We start from the raw sequence: 21,722 nt of genomic DNA, 5'->3' as shown, positions 1-21,722 counted from the left end.
GACTTCCCACAATCTAAGAAAAGACTTGGAGAGTTTCTGGACTTGCCCCAGCACAGACCCGTGGCCCCCCCTCCCCCCCGATGTTCTTCGTGTTTCACTGTTGCAGTCATTACATTTGAGTTATCTGCTTGCAGGTAGCCCTCAGCTGGCCCGATTTTCAAAGTCTTGAGTCCTGCGTCGGTTGCTGTCTCTTCTTCCGTGACGTCAGGTAGTCAGGGGTATAAAGCATGCAGCCGACGCCATTACATCAGTCTTTCTTGCCATGCGGTGCCCAAAGCAGAAGCAGTTCGCAAGTACCAGTCGACCGACTCCTGAAATTTTCATTTTAGAGTTTCAGAACCGAAGTCTTCAAAAAAGCTAAGTACCCCATTGGGGATCCTTTTTCTTGCTCTAAACCAATTCCGTAAAAGTTAGCATTTGTATTACTTGTGGAAAGCAAATACCTCATAAAGATTCATTTGTTTTGCATTCCTTGCTTAGGCCCAGACTACGACGTTCCTCGCTGTCTGTTTTGTGCCTTATGCAATCCTTGAACTATTTGTCTTCATTTTTGCATCAAATTATTTCAGTACTCAGTTTAATTATCCAGAAATGGCTTCAGTAAGCCTTTCGACTACCGACGTTCCAAAAAAAGTAAAGGTAAGGACAGAGACAGGCCGCATAGGTCCAAAGCTGCCAACGACGCTTCCATTAAGCTAGTCGCCTGTTCATCGGTACTCATTGAAGGGCTTTCGCAGCCCCTGATACCCGCTACTTCAAATTCGCAGGCCTCTACTGAGACCCATTCAGAGTCCGGTGTGCTGCGATACACTTCAACTATGGAACCTGCGGATGTCTCTACCTTGGATGGGTCCAGAGCCGCTGTGCAGGTACCGGCTTCTAAGGGTGTATTCGGGCCTACTGACTTGCATATCAAACCGATGCCATCTTCTTTTTCAAGGCCTAAAAGATCCACCCCTAGAAAACCAACGTCCAAACCGCATGGTCAGGCCCATATGCCTAAAAAACAAATGATAAGAATGGCTGAAGACCTTGTTACTCTAATTAGGGAAAGCCAGCCTTCTCCCGCTAAGAGACCTAGAACTGACTTTCCTTCTGATCAGGATTCTGAAATTTGTTTCTTCTGGTGACCAGAATTTGCCCTTATCTACCTATGAGGATTCTGATGCAGAGGACTCCATACCCTCTGCTTCCCCTCCAGAAGAGATCTCGTTTGGTGAAACTTTGCACACTCTTAGGGAGCATTTCCACTGGGAAAGCCAGGATTACTCTCGACTCCAAAAAGAGGCTTAGGGAATTCTTACTCCTACCTCAACACAGGCCTGTAGCTATCCCTCCTGTACTGGACATTGTAGATGATGCCTTCTTGGAATCTAGCCTGGCCCCAGACACTTTACCTCCGGCTCCCAGGAAATCTGACCGGTATTAAGAGTACCTGACTCTCGCAAGCTCCTCTTTAAGAATCCTACTACGGACCCAGAGACCATTTCACAGGGACCCAAAGGCATTAAGGCTACTACTGCCAAAAACCCTACCCACTCTGATAGAGATTCCAGGGCCCTGGACAGGTGGGGTAAGAAGGTATAGACTTCTGCTACTTTGGCTATTGGGGCCTTAAACTGCCAGTTTCATATGTTAAAGTATCACCAGCATATTATTGGATTACTTAAACTGAAAATTATGTTGATTCCTGACTGTGCTGAAAATAGAATTCCAGGATTTAATGCATTCTGCTTAACAAGTTGGTAAACATACTTTACAGTGTGGTTTTGACTCCTTAGAGTCATCTTGCAGGGCTGCTGTCACTGGGTCTGTCACTGGGTCTATTCGTAGAAGGCATGCTTGGCTTAAGGAGCAAACTTTGCCTGATCATGTTAAAGCTAAATTACTGGATGCTCCCTTAAACCAAGACCGCCTGTTTGGCACCAAAGCAGAAGTACTTAAAAAGATGGAGGAAAAAGCTAAATCTATGCAAACTGTTTCCTGCAACTACAGCCTCCCAGATTTAGTAGGCATTGGCCTTCTAAGAATTGGTCCTTTCCTGTCTCTTCCAGGCCTTCAGTCCAAACCCAAGAACAGCAGACCACCTAGGCTAAAGTCTCAAGGTACTCACAGGTCTAAGCAGTGGGGGGCTCCCACTTCCAAAGCTGGAAGTAGCAAGACACCCCCTATAGTAAACTGTCACAATGACTTAACTTTAAACCTTCCAAGCCCTGCTCAACTGACTGCTCCTTTAGGGGGAAAGATCGCTCTGCAAGCAAAAAACTGGGAACTCATTACCAAAGACAAATGGGTTTTAAATATAGTTTCTCAAGGATACAGATTCCACTTCCACACCTTACCAACCCCAAACGGTTGGCCAGACCTACCCCCAAATCAGTGGGCAGAGGCTCAACAGCAGGTTCTCTCTCTTCTAAGTATCAGGGCTATTCAACCTGTCCTAGCAGGTTTTTACTCGAGACTTTTCCTGGTACCCAGAGAAGACAACTCCTGGTGTCCTGTCCTGGACCTCTCTATCCTAAACACCTTTTTGGTAATCCCAAAATTCAAAATGCCATCTCTTCATCAGCTGCTTCCCATGTTAGGCAAAAATGCCTGGTTGGCAACATTGGACTTAAAGGAAGCCTACCTGCACATCCCAATAAGGGAATCTTGCAGAAAATACCTACGCTTCAGAGCAGGCTACATGCACCATCAGTTCTCTGCACTGCCCTTTGGCTTATCTACTGCGCCCAGGGTATTCACGAAGTGCCTAGCTCCAGTCTTTGCATTCTGCAGGCAAAGAAATATTCAAATATACCCATACCTGGACGATTGTCTAATTCAGGCAAAAAGCCAGGACATGCTATTAAAATCATCTGGCATTTGTAAAGAAACTTCTAACCTCACTGGGGTACACCATAAACGAAAAGAAATCTCACCTAGTACCCTGCCAACAAATTGTATTCCTGGGAGCAAGCTTGAACAGAACTTCCCAGATGGCCTACCTCATGCCAGAGAAACAAGTTTATTTGACAGCCTACTTCAAACTACTGGCCACAAAGACCCAGCTATCTGCAAGGAAAATACTGCAAGCCCTGGGGTTCATGGCCTCTTGCATCTTACTAATTCCATATGCAAGACTGCATATGAGGAAACTACAATGGTATCTAAAAAGCCTATGGTGTCAACATTCTCAGGACCTGAAATCAATGATTCCTGTCATTTCTTGCATAAAGATAGAGTTCCTTTGGTGGGCAGAGGCCTGCTACCACAACAAGGGACTGCCATTCACTCTACCCCCTGCCGCCCAAACCCTAACAACAGACACATCAGACTATGCATGGGGGGGCTCACTTGGCAGGGCAGTGCATTCAGGGCAAATGGAACCTGAGTCAAATGCACCTGCATATCAGTCAAAAAGAAATGTTAGCTGTACAGAATTCTCTGACAGCTTTCAAGGACCACATTCTTCCAGGACAATTATTGGTAAAGACAGACAACACCACTGTTACGTAGTACATAAACAAGCAGGGGGGGCCCACTCATACCCTCTCTGCAGACTAGCCATGGCTCTGTGGAACACAGCCTTGAGCTACCAAGTGCACCTACAAGCTCAATTCCTGCCAGGCAAGCTAAATTCACTGGCAGACAATCTAAGCAGAAATCTCATGGACCCACACGACTGGAAACTGGAACCAAAAATATTCAACATGTTGAGAAACAAATGGGGGAGCCCAGAGATAGACCTGTTTGCCTCCCCTCAGAACTACCAATTGGACAAATTCTGCACAAGGACTTTCCACAGACAAGCTTGGAAAGTGGATGCCCTGTCCTTCACCTGGGAAAGCCTCTCTGTTTAAACCTTCCCCCCTCTGCCTCTCCTCTCGAAAGTTCTACTAAAAATCAAACAGGACAAACCAAGGACAATGCTCATTGCACCAGACTGGCCACACCAACACTGGTGTACCCCCTCTTGCGCAGTATGTCACTGCTGGAACTATGGCACCTGCCTAAGACCCCTTCCCTGCTCTCCCAGCAGGAGGGCCAGATGCTGTATCCCCAACTTCAAACCCTGAACCTTGCAGCCTGGCTAATTATCTGAGCTCTCCAATACCATCCCTCAGTAAGCAAGTGCTGAATATCATTCTGGAAGCAAGTAGGCCTAGTACTAAAAAATCCTATGCTGAAAAGTGGAAAAGATACTGTTCCTGGAGCCAAACACAGGAGATGGGCACATCAGTGCCCAGCTTACCGCATATTCTTCAGTACTTAACAGAGATGCTTCACAAGGGCCTTTCCTTCTCTTCTATTAAAATTTATGCCTCAGCCATTTCAGCACATTATAATACTGAGCCCACCCCTCTTCTCTCACCCCCTTCTGAAACAATTCCTCAGAGGGGCCAAAAATTTAAGACCACCCAGGAGAGCCCCTACTCCAGCCTGGGACCTTAACTTTGTATTGGAAAAGCTCACTGTACCTCCTTTTGAGCCAGCTGCAACTGCAGAGTTGAAATTCCTTTCTTGGAAAACAGCCTTCCTTCTAGTCATCACTTCAGCAAGAAGAGTGTCTGAATTACAGGCCGTCATGGCACTGGAGCCCTTCATCTTCCATGCAGACAGGGTGTCCCTTAGGACCAATCCTTCCTTTATGCCCAAGGTGGTGTCCACTGTGGCCGTTAATCAGTCCATTCATTTGCCAACCTTTTTTTCTAATCTACAGAACAAAGGAGAATGAATACTGCACTCTTTGGACATGCACAGACAACTTGGATATTATTTGGACAGGACTAAGCCTCTCAGGAAAACTGAACAGCTGCTAGTTGCCTTTGCTGCAGGGGCAGAGGGGAAGGCCATTTCAAAACAAACCATTTCTAAGTGGATAGGCCATTGCATTCATTTCTGCTATAAGCACCATGGAAAACCTACCCCACAGGGGATAAGATCACATTCCACCAGGGCTGCATCTACTTCAGCAGCCTTTTTCAGAGGTGTTCCTACCAGGGACATCCTAGAAGCTGCTACCTGGAGTTCTGTACATACCTTCACCAAGCATTACCATTTGCCAATTTTTTCTAAATCCAGTGCTGGTTTTGCCACTGCAGTCTTGCATGGCCTAATAGCTGGTCCTAATGCTCTCTAATTGCCTCCTCCCTTCCTTAGCTTTGGGAATCTACCCAAATGTAATGACTGCAATAGTGAAACACAAAGAACATAGTACAGTTGTGTACACTTACCATAAATGTAGATGATTGAGTGTATTCACTGTTGCAGTCCTGGTTACCCTCCCTCCATCCCCCTGACTTCTATTGGCTATACCTCTCTTCTTGTTTACTGTGTTTAAGCTTTCTGGTGTATTTGCTTTTTGTTGGAGGTGTAACCTTGTATATAATTGCTTCCCATTATGGCGGTACCTGACATCTGGGGCAAGAAAAACTGATGTAATGGCATTTGCTGCATGCTTTATACCCCTGACTACCTGATGTCATGGAAGAAGAGAGAGCAACTGACGCAGGACCCAAGACTTTGATAATCAGGCCGGCTGAGGGCCACCTGCAAGCAGGTAACCCAAATGTAATGACTAACAGTAAATACACTCCAACATCTATATTTATGGTAAGTGTACACAACTGTACTTTTCCCTCCCTCCATCCCCCATAATATAGCATCTCTCCCTAGGGAGACATAAGTTTCCCACAGTGGCTTTTAGCCACCAGGGCCACTTTTCCTTATTTCCTTGTGCTTCTGATGGGTTAGGGCAAGAAAAACTGATGTAATGACGTTGGCTGCCTTGCTTTATAGCACTGACGACCTGACGTCAGACTACAGGCAACGGCAGCTGACGCAAAAAAAAAATTGACTGGTATTCAGGCCGGCTGAGGGCTACCACAGCAGGGATTACTGCAACAGTGAATACACTCGAACATCTCCGTTTATGTTAAGTGTACACAGCTGTACTATGCGCATTACAGATGCACACACACATGCGTTTATGTACATGTTTTGCACAAGAATTGTGGTTTATGTAGCAAAACAGATCATTTGTACTTAGCTGAATTGTAATAGCAATGAGAACTAAAGTCCTTCGTTCTGAAGTTTTATTGAAAGTAGAATAAGTTTTTATATAGTAACATTTCAGTTCTGCTAAAGGCAGTAGCATACATTTAAGTCCTTCAAATGCATCATGCACTCTGTCATGCAGAGTTTATGCCCTTATTTCTACAACTACTCTCCTGTCCTCATTATTGTTTAATGGGTCTATATTATATCACCGAACGTTTAGGTAAGCGAACAGTGATTAATCGACCCCATGTAAGTGAAAGCTTACAAAACCGAACTGTCAGAACAGCGATTTTTTTCCAAGGGAAAAAAATTGCTGTTCCAACAAAAAAAAAAGAAAGAAAGCACATTAAAACATCAGATTAAGTGGGGGGCTTCACCCCCCACCCCACCCCCTACTTAAATATACCAACTCCGAGACCACACTACAGTGCCGAAAACGGCAAAGTACCGAAGCGGCCAAGCAAATTCTTTTCCAGGGAAAGAATTCACTTACATGCTGCTTCAATATTTTGGTTTCAGTTTTGTCAGTTCGACCAAGACACATTCCAAAACATGCGTCTTCTGTCTGCTGATAGGAACCTGTTTAATGGTAGGCTTGCAAGATTTAATACAGGATAATACTGCTAAACATATTGTTTTGAAAATTTCGTTGACATATGCTTATGTAGGAATAGCTTAGTTATGTTTGAAAATAATAATACACAGTTAACCACTGTAATATAAAGCCAGAAGAAATTATTTTCCAGATTTACATTTGTAATTTTGAAAGCTTTTTTCCCCCCAGCTGAAACACAAAAAAATAACAGACAAGAATCTGAACATCTTAGACATGAAAACCGAGAAAGAAAACAGCCAAGTAAGTAATGGATTGCTTAAGTTGTATTTTTTCTTTCTGAAGTTGCTAAAACTGTAGTGCACACATTGTAGTAGTAGTAGTAGTAGTAAGCCATGAGGATAATGGCTACAGAAAATTGCATGCATGATTTCAGAGTAAATTGTAGGTGGACATCAGTCCTCCACACAGATTATTTCATCAGTCAGACTTCTCTGTTGGATTACATCAACATTTCACGTGAATTGCAATTAATTGACTTATTAGCACACACCAGCAGCAGCAGCCTGTAGATTCACATTTTACTGAATAACTACACATCTCTCAACCTTCCACCTCTAAAATGTGCAACACTCACTCTCATTGTGTGGAGCAAAAGGGCAAAATGTGGAATACTAGCAGCTTACTAACCCCTTCAACTATGAAGCTCACAGGATGGTTAAATGTGTTATTTGGTACTACTTTTGATGAATTAATATGATTTGATAATTACAGTGAGAATTACATTAAGAACCCCCAGTCATATATAACAGGCTGCTTATCAGATAGCCTCAGTGATCACCCCCCAACATTCCTACTCAAAAAATACCTGTACCAAGCTAAACCTGTCATCTGTCGTCAGATACGTAAAAAAAATTAATTTTAACCCACTCACATTCATCTCATCCCTCAAAGAATGTAAATGGCATGCTCTAAAGTACCTCAGTCTAGATGACGCAGTTGAATTTTTTAATACTACCTTCCTGAACATCCTTAATTACCATGCCCCCATAATGATTTTCCAGAACCAAAGCACAACCCTCCCCATGGCTACAGAAAACCACTAAGTCAGAAATGAAAAACAGGGATAAAGCCTGGGAGCACTGGCACAAAACCAAAACCCCTGCAGCTAGACAGAAATTCCTAGAACTACGCAATAAGAGTCAAAAAGCTAATAAAACGAGACAAATTCCAATACTACCCGTCTGCCCTAGACTCCTCACAACACAGCCCCAAACAATTCTGGTCCTCCATAAACTCCATCCTCCACCCAGGTAAAGTCAGTACCCCTCCTCCTAACATCCCTCACTCCTCAGAAAATATTGCTACCTCATTCAACACACACTTCACCCAAACCATACTATCACTAGCTAAACAACACAACCCCCCTCCCCTCCAACCCACACCTTCAACTAGTAATCTCCCCACTGCCTTCTCTTTTTCTCCTGTACCTACCTCCAACATAAAAAAACTCTTAACTAAACTTAAACCCACCAAATTAGCAGCAGACAACCTCCCAATTGAATACCTACAAATCGCAGCTGATGCTCTGGCCTACCCAGTATCCATCTTGATTAACCGATCTCTGTCAGAAAGTTACGATGCTAAGTTGTCAATCTCGCCTTCATTCTTGCTGGATGGGTTCGGAGCCGATCCTCGGCTCCGACTCGGCACTTGCTTAGCTTGAGAACTCCTTTTACCAGCTCGAGGCAACCCTATATCCCATGATGCAAGGCGGAACTACCTCTGATCTCGTTTGCCGCTTTGCGAAGAGGTCTCCTTTTTTGCCAGCTGAGGTAAGTTTGAGTTTTCAAACAGCTTTAGTCAGGGTTTATCTTCTCCTTTTTCCTATTTTTTTAGTGTATAGTGTCACATTCAATCACCCTATTCCCCTTATAGAAAAAAATTTTACTTTATAAAAAGTTTTAAAAATTTTCAGTTAGGCCTAGGCCTTCCTTATTAATCCCTATCTGGGTGTCTGTGTTTGGGGATTAATTTGTGTGACTGTTTTTGGTGTGTGTGTGTCTGTGTGAGTATTTTATTACTCTTTTTCCTTAGACTATGTCTAAAGAGGTAAAGGTCTCGGGCTTCAAGAAGTGTGACTCGTGCTGTCAGAAAATGTCTCTGAAAGACGGTCACACTTCTTGTGTTTACTGCCTGGGGCCTTTACACCTGCAGGACTCCTGTGCTTTGTGTCACTCTTTTAGCCAGCGAGTCCTGCAGGAAAGGAGGAACAAGTTAATCCTCCGTGGCTTGCTAAAGCCGGAAGGTTCACCCACTAAACCTGGGTCCAGTAAGCCTTCCAAGCCATCCAAGGGTCAGGCTACAGTTTCCAAGCCTCCCCCGGTGGCTCCGACTCCTTCTCAGCTAGGGTCGATTCCGACACCCAATCTGCTGTTGTCTTGTCGGCTCCGGCTGGAGCCGACACAGAATCCAGTATCGGAGCCGAGAAGCCTTCGGCTCCATCTGGAACCCATAGGACGTCGGCTCCGATGACTTCCTCCAAGAAGAGATCTCTGTCCCCGTCTTTGGAATCTATCCACTCGGCTCCGGGGTCTCCTCTTTTGTCGGAGCGGAGTCATCGGAGCCGATCTTCGAGATCTTCCAGGCTGTCTGACCACGATTTAGAGAGGGTGGTAAGCAGGCTGTTAAAGTCGCAGGCACTGGCCCAAATGCTCCATAGCCCGTCTCAGCAGACTTCGGCTATTGCTTCACCCCTTGAACTTCCTCCTCAGACTCCCCACCAGAGTTCGGAGCCGGAGCTTCTCGGGACAGCGACTGTTTCGGCGCCGGAACCGATACATCCTTTTTCGGCTCCGATCTCCTCCTTGAGACCTTCCTTGGAGGGATCCGGTCGTCGAGTTTCCCTAGTCGGCTCCGAGGGGGCTAGTGGCATCGGACCCTTGTCCGACCCCGCTGTCCCTCTCGGGGCTTCGGCTTTGGTAAGCTCGGCACCGACATCGGCCTCTGAGCCTTCCCTCTCAGTGGAGCCGGGAATTCCTATTTCCTCGGAACGGGAATATTCCGGTCTCCCGGGGAGGGAGCCTTTGAGGTGATGAGGAGTGTCCTGGCTCCTGAGCCAGGTCAACGGTCCATCCCTCTAGCTCCTCCCTCTTCGGTGCCTGTAGACGCCTCTTGCCAGCCTCTTGCTCTCAGGCCCAGGGATCCATCGCCCCAGGTTTCCCCATTGGGAATATCTTCCTCTTCCAAGTTTCTCCTGATCCTGCAGGGGAACCCCTCGAAGAGGACGTGTAAGAGGAAACACACAGACTCTGAGTCTACTACATCTGATACCGACTTAGATGAGTCGGAGGGTTCCCACGATCCCCCTCTGAGGATGTCTCCTTTTCAGACATCCTTGAGCTCCTCAAACAGAGGGGGAATTGGCCCTCCATTGACCCCTCCGAGGATGAGTCTGTATACCTGGAGGCTTTTGGATCCCGACCCTCCACCTCCTGGGTGTCTCCGCCTTTCGACCCACTTATGCAGGTAGTGGCTCGAAGGCGTGGCAGCTCCAGATTCTGTGGAACCTGTCCCCAGGAGACCATCCAAGTTTATTACGGCCCCTACGGACAAACAGTTTCTTTCCAAGGGCTTCTCTGTGGATGCTATGGTGGTGGCGGCCGCCACTAAGAAGGAACTTGTGGATCCTTCAGTACCTGTCCATCCTCCTAACAAGGATTCTAGGACCATGGACAGGTATGGAAAGCGGATGTTTTCTTCAGCGACCTTTGCTATGCTCGCTGAACTACCTTTGTCACTTCACCAGGCTTCAAAGAGATATTCTCAAGGAACTAGGTGAAGTGGTCCAGGATCCTTCTGCTGCTGGGGCTCAAGAAAAGATTGCCTCACAGCTAGCAATCCTGAATTCCTTATCCAACTCCTCCATGCGGCTCATATCCTATGCGGCCGATGGGCGGAGCAGAGCCGCAGCGACAGGAGTGGCTCTTAGACGCCAAGCCTGGATGCGGCTTTGTAATTTTATGGACCCTTTAAGGCCCTTCACCAATACCCTTTGATGGTTCGGCTTTGTTCGGACCTCAGGTGAAGGATACCTTGACCAGGTGTGAGCAGGACGGTAAAACTCTTTCTGCCGTTGGAGTCCATTTTTCCACCCCTTCTAGACCATATCCCAAGGGTCAGAAGGGAGGGAAGATGTGGTTCCGCTAAGCCCAAGGAGCTACACCGGACACACGTGGTCAGTTTACCCCCAGAGGCAGAGGGGGTAACAATAATAGACGCCCTAGAGGCAGGGGGGGGTCCTCAGAACCAGGGCAACAGGGAGTCTCTTCCTGAGAAGCCCTTTCAGCACCCCTGAGGTGTTGCCCGACTGTCCACCCTTGGAGGCAGTCGGGGGAAGGATTTTGCTGTACCCAGTAGCCTGGCATTCCCTTTCACAAGATATTTGGGTACAGTCGATCATATCCGAGGGTTACAAAATCCCCTTCGAAAGGTATCCCGTACCTCAACAATCCCTTCCAGACATCTCACCTGGTCAAAGGGATTTGGCAGAACAGGAGGTTTCAAAGCTCCTAGAAAAAAGAGCCATCCAGACTGTTCCGGCAGACCAAGTAGGATCCGGCGTCTACTCGAGATTCTTTTTGGTCCCCAAAAGGACGGGAGATTGGAGACCAATATTAGACCTGAGCAGTTTAAACAGATTTGTCAAGAAGACAAGATTCCGGATGGTCACGCTTCAGTCCATTCTGCCCTTTCTGGGCAAGGACAACTGGATGTGCTCTATAGACCTTCAGGATGCGTACTATCACATAAAGATTCACAGGCGCTCCAGAAGGTTTCTCCGCTTTCGGCTAGGGACCAGTCATTACCAATTCAGAGCCCTGCCCTTTGGCCTCACTTCAGCCCCCAGAGTGTTTACCAAATGTATGGCAGTGGTCACAGCTCATCTGAGACGCCAAGGATTCCAGGTGTTTCCTTATTTAGACGACTGGCTCCTCTCCGCCACCACCAGGTGTCAGCTTCTTCAGACCAGAGACTACACTCTGCAGCTATGCAGGAGTTTGGGAATTTCAGTGAATTTTGAAAAATCTTCTCTGCGGCCTTGCCAATCTATCACCTTTATAGGCGCAGAATTGAACACCGTCAAAATGTTAGCCAGACTAACAGATCAAAGAATTCTGGACATCCAAAAATACGTTCGGATTTTATTGCAGAGCAGCAAAGTCAAAGCCAGGCTGATACTAAAGGATCTAGGTCTTATGGCTGCGGCCATTGTTCTTCTACCACTGGCTCGCTTCCACATGCGTCTTCTGCAGTGGATGTTATTCACTCAGTGGTCATTCCACAGTCTTCCGATGAGGCACGAAATCTTAGTCACACAATCGTGCAGGACTCATCTGAATTGGTGGATATCTTCCCCTCTTCTTCATCAGGGCCGACCTTTTGTTCCCCCTCCTCCGGTTGCCACAGTTACTACGGATGCCTCTCTGATCGGGTGGGGGGGGCATTATCAGGGCAGGATGGTCCACGGGACGTGGCAACCCATAGAATACCATCTGCACATAAATGTCCTGGAGATGAGAGCGGTGCTTTTAACGTTGCAAGCCCTCAACGACTTTCTTCCCGTAGGGACTATTGCAGTACAAACGGACAACATGTCCGTGGTCTGGTACATCAGCAAGCAGGGCGGGACCAGGTCCTATCCGTTGTGTCGAGAAGCTCTCAGACTTTGGCAATGGGCAATCTCCTCTCATCGTTTTCTGATAGCAACGCACATCCCCGGCAGGTCCAACCTCTTGGCGGACAGGCTGAGCAGTTCCATTCTCATGCCTCACGAGTGGTCTCTCAATCAATCTGTAGTGGACCAGATTTTTCTGAAGTGGGGCACACCTTGTTGCGATCTTTTTGCTACACCCCAAAACAAGTGCCCCGATTTTTTCACTCTCTTTCCCCTACCAGGCCAACCCCTTTGAGACTCTCTAACCCAGGATCGGCCCCTGGGACTTCTGTACGCTTTTCCTCCCTTTCCCTTGAGTCCACAAGTCATTCAGAAAGCCACCGTTTTGAGGGCCAAGTTGATTCTCATTGCCCCTTACTGGCCTCGACAAATTTGGTTTCCGTCTCTGCATTGTCACCTCCTGGTGCAGCCCTGGCATCTGGACCCAGTTCCGGATCTCTTGATCCACCAGTCGGGTCAACAGCACCGGGCCATTCATTCTCTCAACCTCACTGCTTGGTTGCTCCACTTTCTTCCCTAGCCAGGCTTCCGATGATCTCTGCTTCGGTCAGAGACATCTTAGTGGCTTCTTTAAAGTCGTCCACCAGAACTGTTTATGCTAGCAAGTGGCAACGTTTTTCCATTTGGGCAAATTCCAGGAATATTGATCCCTTTACTGCTCCTGTGCATTCTGTTTTAGATTTCCTGGCTGAGGTTTTTCAGTCAGGATCTTCTTCATCTACAGTAAAAGTTCAACTGGCTGCTATTTCCAAGTATCATGTTGGCTTGCATGATCATAACATTATGTCTCATAGATTATGCAAGGCCTTTCTGAGAGGAGTCTTTCTCCTAAAGCCGCCGATAAAGCATCCTCCTCCGCAATGGGATCTAAATTTAATGTTGGCATCCTTGATGTTACCTCCTTGAACCGCCTGCTTCATGTTCTTTGAAATTATTGACCTGGAAAACTATATTTTTACTGGCTGTCACTTCAGCAAGAAGGGTTTCCGAGATTCAAGCTCTCTGCATCCATTCCCCTTACTTGGTTTTTCATAAGGACAGGGTATCCTTAAGAACGAACCCGTCCTTTCTCCCCAAAGTTGTCTCTCAAACCAATATTAATCAATCCATAGATGTACCAGTTTTTTTTTTCCCAAACTATTCTGACAGAGCTGAACAAAAGCTTCATTTTTTGGATGTCCATCGTCAGCTCAGGTACTATTTGCATAGAACGAAACAATTCAGGAAATCGGACCAATTATTTGTCTCCTATGCAGAAAACAGGAAAGGTCTCCCAGTGTCTAAAGTGACCTTATCCAGATGGTTGTCTTCCACCATTTCTTATGTGTACTCTCTCAGAGGCAAGCAACTACCTTCTAAACCGAAAGCACACTCAACCAGGAGTCTATCCACTTCTGCAGCCTTTCAGGATAGACTACCCATTGATACCATTTGTGCAGCAGCTACTTGGGCCACTCCTCATACCTTTGTCTCTCATTACAAGTTAGATTTGGCCTCCAGAGACAGGGCCAGTTTTGGTTCCACAGTTCTCAGTCTGTTCCATTGAGCCACCCGGGATACAGGTGCTAGGGACGCGGTCCCATCCAGCAAGAATGAAGGCAAGATTGACAACTTAACATTTAGAAGTTATGTACCTACCAATAACGTTCCATGTTAGTTGTCTTCTCTCGCCTTCTTTCTTGCGTCCCTCCCTCCTTCCCCCTGGCCTGGACAGATCTTGAAGAGTTCCTATCAGGTTGTTTCCTCCTGAGCCTTCATTAGAGGACTCTTTATTATGAACTTGTTTTTTCTAAATATGTTAGGTTAGTCCTTAGCAGGGTAGGTTAGCTACCAAACGAGATCTGAGGTAGTTCCGCCTTGCATCATGGGATATAGGGTTGCCTCAAGCTGGTAAAAGGAGTTCTCAAGCTAAGCAAGTGCCGAGTCGGAGCCGAGGATCGGCTCCGAACCCATCCAGCAAGAAAGAAGGCGAGAGAAGACAACTAACATGGAACGTTATGGTAGGTACATAACTTCTAATTCCCACATTGTGGAAAGTCTCACATATAATTCCCCTCCACAAAGGCGGACCCTCTGCAGAACTAACCAATTACCGCCCCATAGCTGTTCTCTCTCCACTCTCCAAAATACTAGAGAGATGCATATACTCTCAGGTCTCACACTACCTCCTTACTAACAACCTCCTTTCCAGTACTCAGCATGGTTTCCGACCAAACCATAGCACCACCACTGCCTTACTCTCCTTTACAAACACTATCCTTCAGCATAAAAACAATGGCTATCTCTCCTCTGCTACTTTCCTAGACCTATCTAAAGCATTTGACATGGTCCCACACAAACAACTTATCTCTGTCCTCAATAACCTATCCTCCTCACAGTCAGTCACCAACTGGTTTCAGAGTTACCTGTCTGACCGCCAACAATCCGTTGTATGGCAGAATGACATATCTCCCCAACTACCTGTCTCCATAGGGGTTCCCCAAGGATCCATCCTTGGACCCCCTACTTTTCTCTGTTTACACCAATAATCTAGCCTCTGCCACCAAACATGGCACACTCATCCAATATGCAGATGACTCTACCATCATCTGCTCAGCCCAGTCCCTACCCAAACTGCAAAAAGTCACACAGGAAGCCTTTTCCTCTGTTGAAACATGTTTATCCGATGCCCAATTAATACTCAACCCAAACAAAACTAAACTACTCATCTTCCAACCCACCAAACATACTCAAAACAACTCTCACTTTAACATCACAGCAAAAGACAACACCACTATATACCCAAATGAACATACCAAATTGCTAGGAGTGGAAATGGACAATAAACTAAAATTTGACATTCACATATCCATGACCATAAAAAAGTCCACAAAAAACTAGCATTATATAGAAATAAACAATTTCTCACCAAAGCAGCAAAGATTTCAATAGCAAATTCCCACCTTATCTCCACCCTACTTTATGCCTCTCCAGTATATACCAACCTAAGGCAATGTGATCTAAACAAGCTAGAGACCTGCTACAACAAAATCGCAAAATTCGCCACAGGGGCATCCTACCGTAGTCACCACTGTCTCTCACTTGCTGAACTGGGCTGGCTTGAACTCCCTCACCTCCTTCAGTGGTATCAACTCTCACTCGCCCACAGACTAGTAAACCATCCACTAAATGTCCCATCCCTCCAGAATCTACTCCAACCCTATCGCACCACCAGACCACTAAGATCCCGCAACAAAAATCACTTGCAGATCACTAAAGCCAATAACTCTGCTGGTGAAGCACTATTCTCTTGCGCCATAGCCAAATTATGGAACTCACTCCCACCCACAATTACCTCCGTACCATCATGCACCAACTTCAAAACTTTATTAAAAGCGCACCTAAAAACATGCCGGCTATGCCCTTGCAACTCCCACTCTAATATCATCCACCCCATCCAACTACTACCTTTCTTTCACCTCCACTAACTACCTTGATGATAGCAAGCTCAGATGCTCATAAGCCTAGTACTTATTATACAGCAGGAACTTCTCATTGTTACATTTGTTAATGCCTGTTATGTACTTCACAGATAAAGATTCTAGTTGTCTACTGATGTACTATGCTCCTCATCTGTAAATATGTTGTAAGTAATTTCTATGTTAAATTGTTAATCACTATTTAATCCAATGCAACTACTGTCTGTTTATTTTACTGTGGAGCTTTTCTCCCCGGGCCTCCGCTGAAAATGGACCCACGTCCAGTCGGACACTCCCGGTCAACAAATTTAAATAAATAAATAAAATAATAAACAGTGGATGTCAGTTAAAAAATCTTGGCACTGAATATGTGACAGATCCTTTCAGTGTTGAGTTTGAGTTAAATGAGACTTTCCTGTTAACTCATTCCCTCCAATGGGGACTGTAGAAGTTTGCAGTGTAATTTGTAATGGAGTGGAGCCTATTCTTTTTGATAGAATCAAGTTATGTTCTCGCATTTAAAGTAAACGTATTTCTCTGGAACCATAGGGGTTACTAAATAAGTGTAAGTGGCAAACTCTTCAGCACAAATTATTAGTACTCTAGATTCTAGGTTTTAAACTGGGTTTTACAAGTCACAGTAAACAAATTAAACTTAGTTTGCAATATTTTGTAAACTTAAATTATCTCGGCAACCACAGGTTACATACATACTGTCAGCAGGATTCTGTTCAGCCAGCTGAGAACTTTCCTGTGAGGCTAAGCAGGTTGTGTCCGTGTGTGCACACACTACTTGGTTGTTGACATATTTAGAAAAAAAATTGACAGTATATTGTATGAAAAATGAATGCGTCTTTACCTGTGCTAGAAAGGGGTCAAATGTAAGTATAGTTGTTTGTCTGTAATCTTTAAGATGAAATCTTTTAATACTTTGTATGCTGCATGGTTTTGGAATTAATGCGAATATGAACAAGGAATATTGGACACCTAAAAGCGTCAGTAGGGTGTAATTGCAGAAACACCTAGTGGCATCACTAGGCTGTAATGGATTAATGAGGTACACCTGAGAAGTATGACCATGGGTCCTGGAGGGGGGATCAAGTCCCCTTCTAGTTCTTTGCCATCATATAATTGAGACTCAACTGCTGTACCATCCTGACCACACCCATTTAAAGATATGCAGTTGTAGTTATGTAGTATGAGTGTTAGAGGGCAGTTCAGTTGTAAAAGAAACCACACCATTTGTCATTCTTATTTTTTTTCTTGCCATGTACACTACTTGTAACTTTTTCTTTGCACTCCCCCCTCTCTCCATACCTCCCAAGGCTCTATCCTTAGTGCCTTCCTCTTTAACATTCTCACCAACGCCCTCCATACATCCACACAACAGACATCCCCAATACAATACACAGAGGACTCCACACTCCTATGCACATTCTGACAACATGACACATGTCCAGAAAATCACTTGTGAAGCTTTAACAGCCACTGAAGCATGCCTTATGCTCAACCCCACAAATATACTACTTTTTCCTCCCAAGTCCTCTGTCTCTCAAAAAAAAATAATAATTTTAAAATTCTCCTAGTAGATTATTAGGGATGATAGTGGATGATCTTAATTTGATGTGCATATTCAAAATTTCATTAAAAAATCACTGAAAATTTGAGATGCTTTACAGAGCAAAGAGTTCTCACCAACATGAGTAAAACTACACTTGTGCCTACTTACCTCCTCCCATCAGTACTCTATGCCTGCCCCATCCTAACTGCTAGGCATCACAGAAATCAAAACTTGGAACAGTGCTTTAATAAAGTGGACAAATTTGTAGCAAATACCCCTTTCTGTACCCACTACTGTATAGTCCTGAGAATTCTAAATTGGTTAGAACTACACCATCAACTAACATATTAAACAGCTCCTTTTCACTTGTAAAATTATCCAGCATCCATCTGCTTGTCTAGCACTAAATACCATTCTACACAGCTATGTTCCCAATCAGTCATTATGATCCAATGACCAGAAACTCCTCTCTGTTCGCAAGCCTATTCTGTACTCAAACCATCTTGCTAAGGCCTGGAATTCTTAAATTGTATCCCCCAGGTCAGTACCCTTACTTGAGAGTCCTTTTAAACCATTCTGAAATATTTCCAAGCCAAAATCTGGTTCTGGTCCCGCTCAACCCTGGAATAAACTATATCCCTAAATACAGACAAGTATGTATTCATACTTTACACCTCCATACTCTTTCTTCATTCACTTCCTTATCTAAAATCAATTTCTCTCCCTTAGCTATTTTCATATATGCCTTAAAGGAGAACCGCATCCACAGATTGAAAAAAAAAAAAAAAAAAAAAACATTTTGTCATGTCTTAATGTTTCCTACATTTAACACAATTTTTGGACTCTGTTTACTTTTTATATTTTTTAAATGTAATTCCAGAGTCTGCCAATATGGGGGTTCAGCATCTTAACATTCTTAGTGTACCTCTAGGTATCCTAAATTGCAGTGTTTGGCTTTAAAATATTGCATCATAGCCCCTAAGCTACTGTCGGTGCGTTGACATTACATGTAATTTCATGTATACCCTGCTTTCTTATGGTCAGTCAGGTTTAATTACCATTTCTTGCTTTTCAGTGACTACTTAAAAAAGACAAGCGGGGATAATCGCACAGAACAGTATTCTCAGTGCCTGTTACTACTATTTCTTTCTAAAGTGGCCATTTTTCATTCTTTTGTTATGCCCGAGTTGTAGTCTTTAAACTCATTTCCCCTCCCCCTAAGCACCTCCCCTTCATGTCTGTCAAAGTGGCACATTTTAGCTGTTTGCTGCTGTGATTGATAAACCACAGCAAGAGACAAAGTTCATGTGCTGAGAATAGCTTATAAATAGTTGTGGTCGAGTGTGCTGTGAAACCTAAAAGGCTTCCGTCCTTAGCCAAGCTCAGACTTCATTGTAGCTGGGGAACTTCCTGCTCAAGTTCCTTTATATCACATTCCTGTCCTAGATTGATATTTTCTTGGTACCACAGCTTTCTTGCTTTAAACATTGCTTTTGCAAATTTATCAAGGCCAAATGACATTCTTGTATTTGAGAAAGTTTTAACCATTTGCAGTTGTACTTTTAAAGCCTTATCTGATGAACTGTGCAATTTTAAGTCCTCCACAAAAAGTAGATGAGAAATCTTTGTTACAATTTGGCTCCCAGAAAACAAAGACCTAATCTGTTAAGTAAAAAACTTAATGGATTTAAGGGCAAGACAAAACAGCAGTGACAAAGAATCACCCTGGAATATGTCCCCTTTTGAGTTTTTATACCTGGGATAATAATGTGCTTTTTGCCATGACTTAATTTGAGTGGTTTGCCACTGTTTCATGGTCACTGTAATGTACTTGATCAGTGTAGGATGCATCTTGTACATCTGTAAACACTCCTTTCTCCATGAGTATATAGGATGCTGTCAGGTGCTTTTTTGTAATCTATCCATGCCATACTTGGATTCTTCCCTCTCTTACAGTTCCACAGTCTGGCTTTATTTAGCAACCCATGATCCTTTTTTCTGTTGCAGTGATTGAGATTTCTAATAAATGATTGTAAACCCTGCATCAGTTACAGTATCTAATTTGTACTTCAGAAGGCAAGTTATTGGTCTATAGTTTTTAGGATGTCTAGGTTCTCTCTTAAGGAGAGGTATTGTTTTTCATGTTAATCAGGTTAGTGTATGTTCAGGATGCACGTATAAGTAGATGTCCATCCATTTCACTTTTGCAGTATTCATTGCAGTAGGGATTCCCCCACCAAGGACGGCCCGACATCCGGTCATTATACCAAAGCCTTTAGGTTAAGGTACTCTATATGTCACATGTGTGCTCCTTGCATATAGCATACGGCATAAATGTGACATCCAGACATAGCATCCACAGAATTACTTTGCTGCCAGTCCAAACACCATTATTTGATGGTCTGTCTGAACATGTGCTTCGTTACTGGTTCACCAAGCTATTTCAGATAAGTGCCCCATTGGGGTTTTTGCTCTCATCTTTTCCTTGTTTGTGGGCTTTCATGTCATCCAGAAAGGGTAAATGCCAGTGTGAGAGACAGATCCCTCATAAAGACCGTTACAAACTGTGCTTATTTTCTCTGTGCTTCCCACGACCGTATATACTGTTCTGTTTGTCAGGCTTTTGTTCCAAAGACACTCCAAAGTTGACTTTCCTTTCTGGCCTTGTATTTCAAGAACCAGCATGTTAAGCTTTTAGTGAAAGACTCCATGGAAAGAACTTTCCACTCCGAGGGCCAGCTGTCCGTGAAGAAAAAGGCCAATTAATCTAGATCTGATTCTTCTGCAGTGCTGCTTCCGCCAGACGTCTCTCCCAAGGCTAGTGTAAGCCTGGGTTTATCACCTGGCTCTGCCGTTGGATTCCTCTACCACGACTGTTTAGAGCCCGGCAAGAGGCCAGGAAATCCTCCTTTTCCATATGGAAGAGGTTTTCTGATTGGTGTCTTTATTGAAACCTGGATCCACTTTCTGTGGATGTTCCCTTGGCTTTCTCATCTGTGTGAACTGCTCGATGGGTCAGCTTTTTCTTCTGTTAAGGCCCACTTATCAGTTTTCTCTGCTTGTTTACCTTTTATCACCTCCTTTAGCTTCTAGAATTGAAGCTAAACAATTTCTTAAAGGCGTCCTTCATAGTAGAGCTCCCAGAAAGCCTGTTCCTCCTCCCTGGGATCTTAATTTTGTTTTAGAAAACTTGACCCAGGCTTCTTTTGAGCCTACTGCTTCAACTTTCTTACAGCAGTGTTCTTGGAAGACTGTACTTTTGTTAGCCCTTACTTCTGTCAGATGGGTGTCTCAGCTACAAGCCCTTATTTCTTGTCCTTTTTGTGTTCCATTAGAACAGGTTGTCCCTTCCTATTAACCTTTTATGCCCAAGGTTGTGAATGTGTTCTTTTAATCAATGTATTCATTTGCCCACTTTTTTTCCTGTTTCTGCAGTCTGGTACTGAGAAGATTCTGCACACACTGGATGTGCAGACAACTCTGATTTTATTTGGATAAGACTAAGACTTTTTGTAAATCTGATTAGCTCTTTGTTTCCTTTCATCCTAGGTCTTTAGGTTTGGCTTTTTCCAAGCAAACAATTTATTCTTGGATTTCTAAAGCCGTTTCTTGTTATTCCTTTCATGGTAAGAGTCTTCCTTCTGTTACGGCTCATTCTACCAGAGCTGTGGCTTCTTCTGTTGCCTTTTTCAAGGGTTTGGATACTAACTCTATTCTTGAGGTGGCTGCCTGGACTTCTGTGCATACATTACCAAACACTAAAAGTTGGATGGAATTTCCAGAGCTAGAGCTGGTTTTGCTAGGGATCCTTCATGGGTTTCTAGAGAGCTCTGCTGGTCCTTCCTCCTCCCTTTCTTCATCCTGAGCTTTTGCACTCTCCCTGTTGTAATGAGTACTGCAACAGTGAAATGGAAGGACATAGTACAGTCGTGCAAGTTCTTACCATAACAGTAGATGTCTTTTTCACTGGTGCAGTATTCACTTCTTCCCCCTGGTTCTTTTCTCTTTTGGATGTACTGGTTACCTCTTTTCTTTCCTTGGAATGAAATTCCTGCTGGGGCTGTCCGATGTTCATCGTGTTTCACTGTTGCAGTCATGACTGTAGGGTTCTCCCCTGCCGGCAGGCAGCCCTCGGTCGGCCAGAATCCCAAAGTCTGGGTCCGGCGTCGGCTGTTCAGCTACGCTCCCTGACGTCAGAGTGCCAGGAGTACAAAGCTGACAGCCGACGCCATCTTCTCCAGTCTTTCTTGCCGTGCGGTGATAGCAGTTCGCATTTGCCGGTTGGCGGAATCCTGACTAATTTTACTGATATACTTCGGTCCGAAGACTGACTTCTCCACTCAAAGCTAAGTACCCCGTTGGGGAAACTTT

The 21,722-nt window shown here is 44.6% G+C and overlaps 1 protein-coding gene across 1 annotated transcript in view; it reads left to right on the top strand.

Annotated features, from left to right (window-relative positions):
* Nucleotides 1–21,722, top strand: part of LSM14A (LSM14A mRNA processing body assembly factor) — a 612,302-nt gene that overhangs the window by 142,018 nt on the left and 448,562 nt on the right. The window contains exon 6 of the mRNA XM_044081890.1: nt 6,827–6,898. Within this exon, the coding sequence (XP_043937825.1) occupies nt 6,827–6,898 (72 nt within the window). The remainder of the gene's footprint in view (nt 1–6,826; nt 6,899–21,722) is intronic.

Source organism: Protopterus annectens, chromosome 8.part1 (assembly GCF_019279795.1).
Source record: "Protopterus annectens isolate FY-2018-M chromosome 8.part1, PAN1.0, whole genome shotgun sequence".
In the NCBI taxonomy this organism is placed as follows: Eukaryota; Metazoa; Chordata; order Ceratodontiformes; family Protopteridae; genus Protopterus; species Protopterus annectens.
This window is presented reverse-complemented; position numbering and strand designations above follow the sequence as displayed.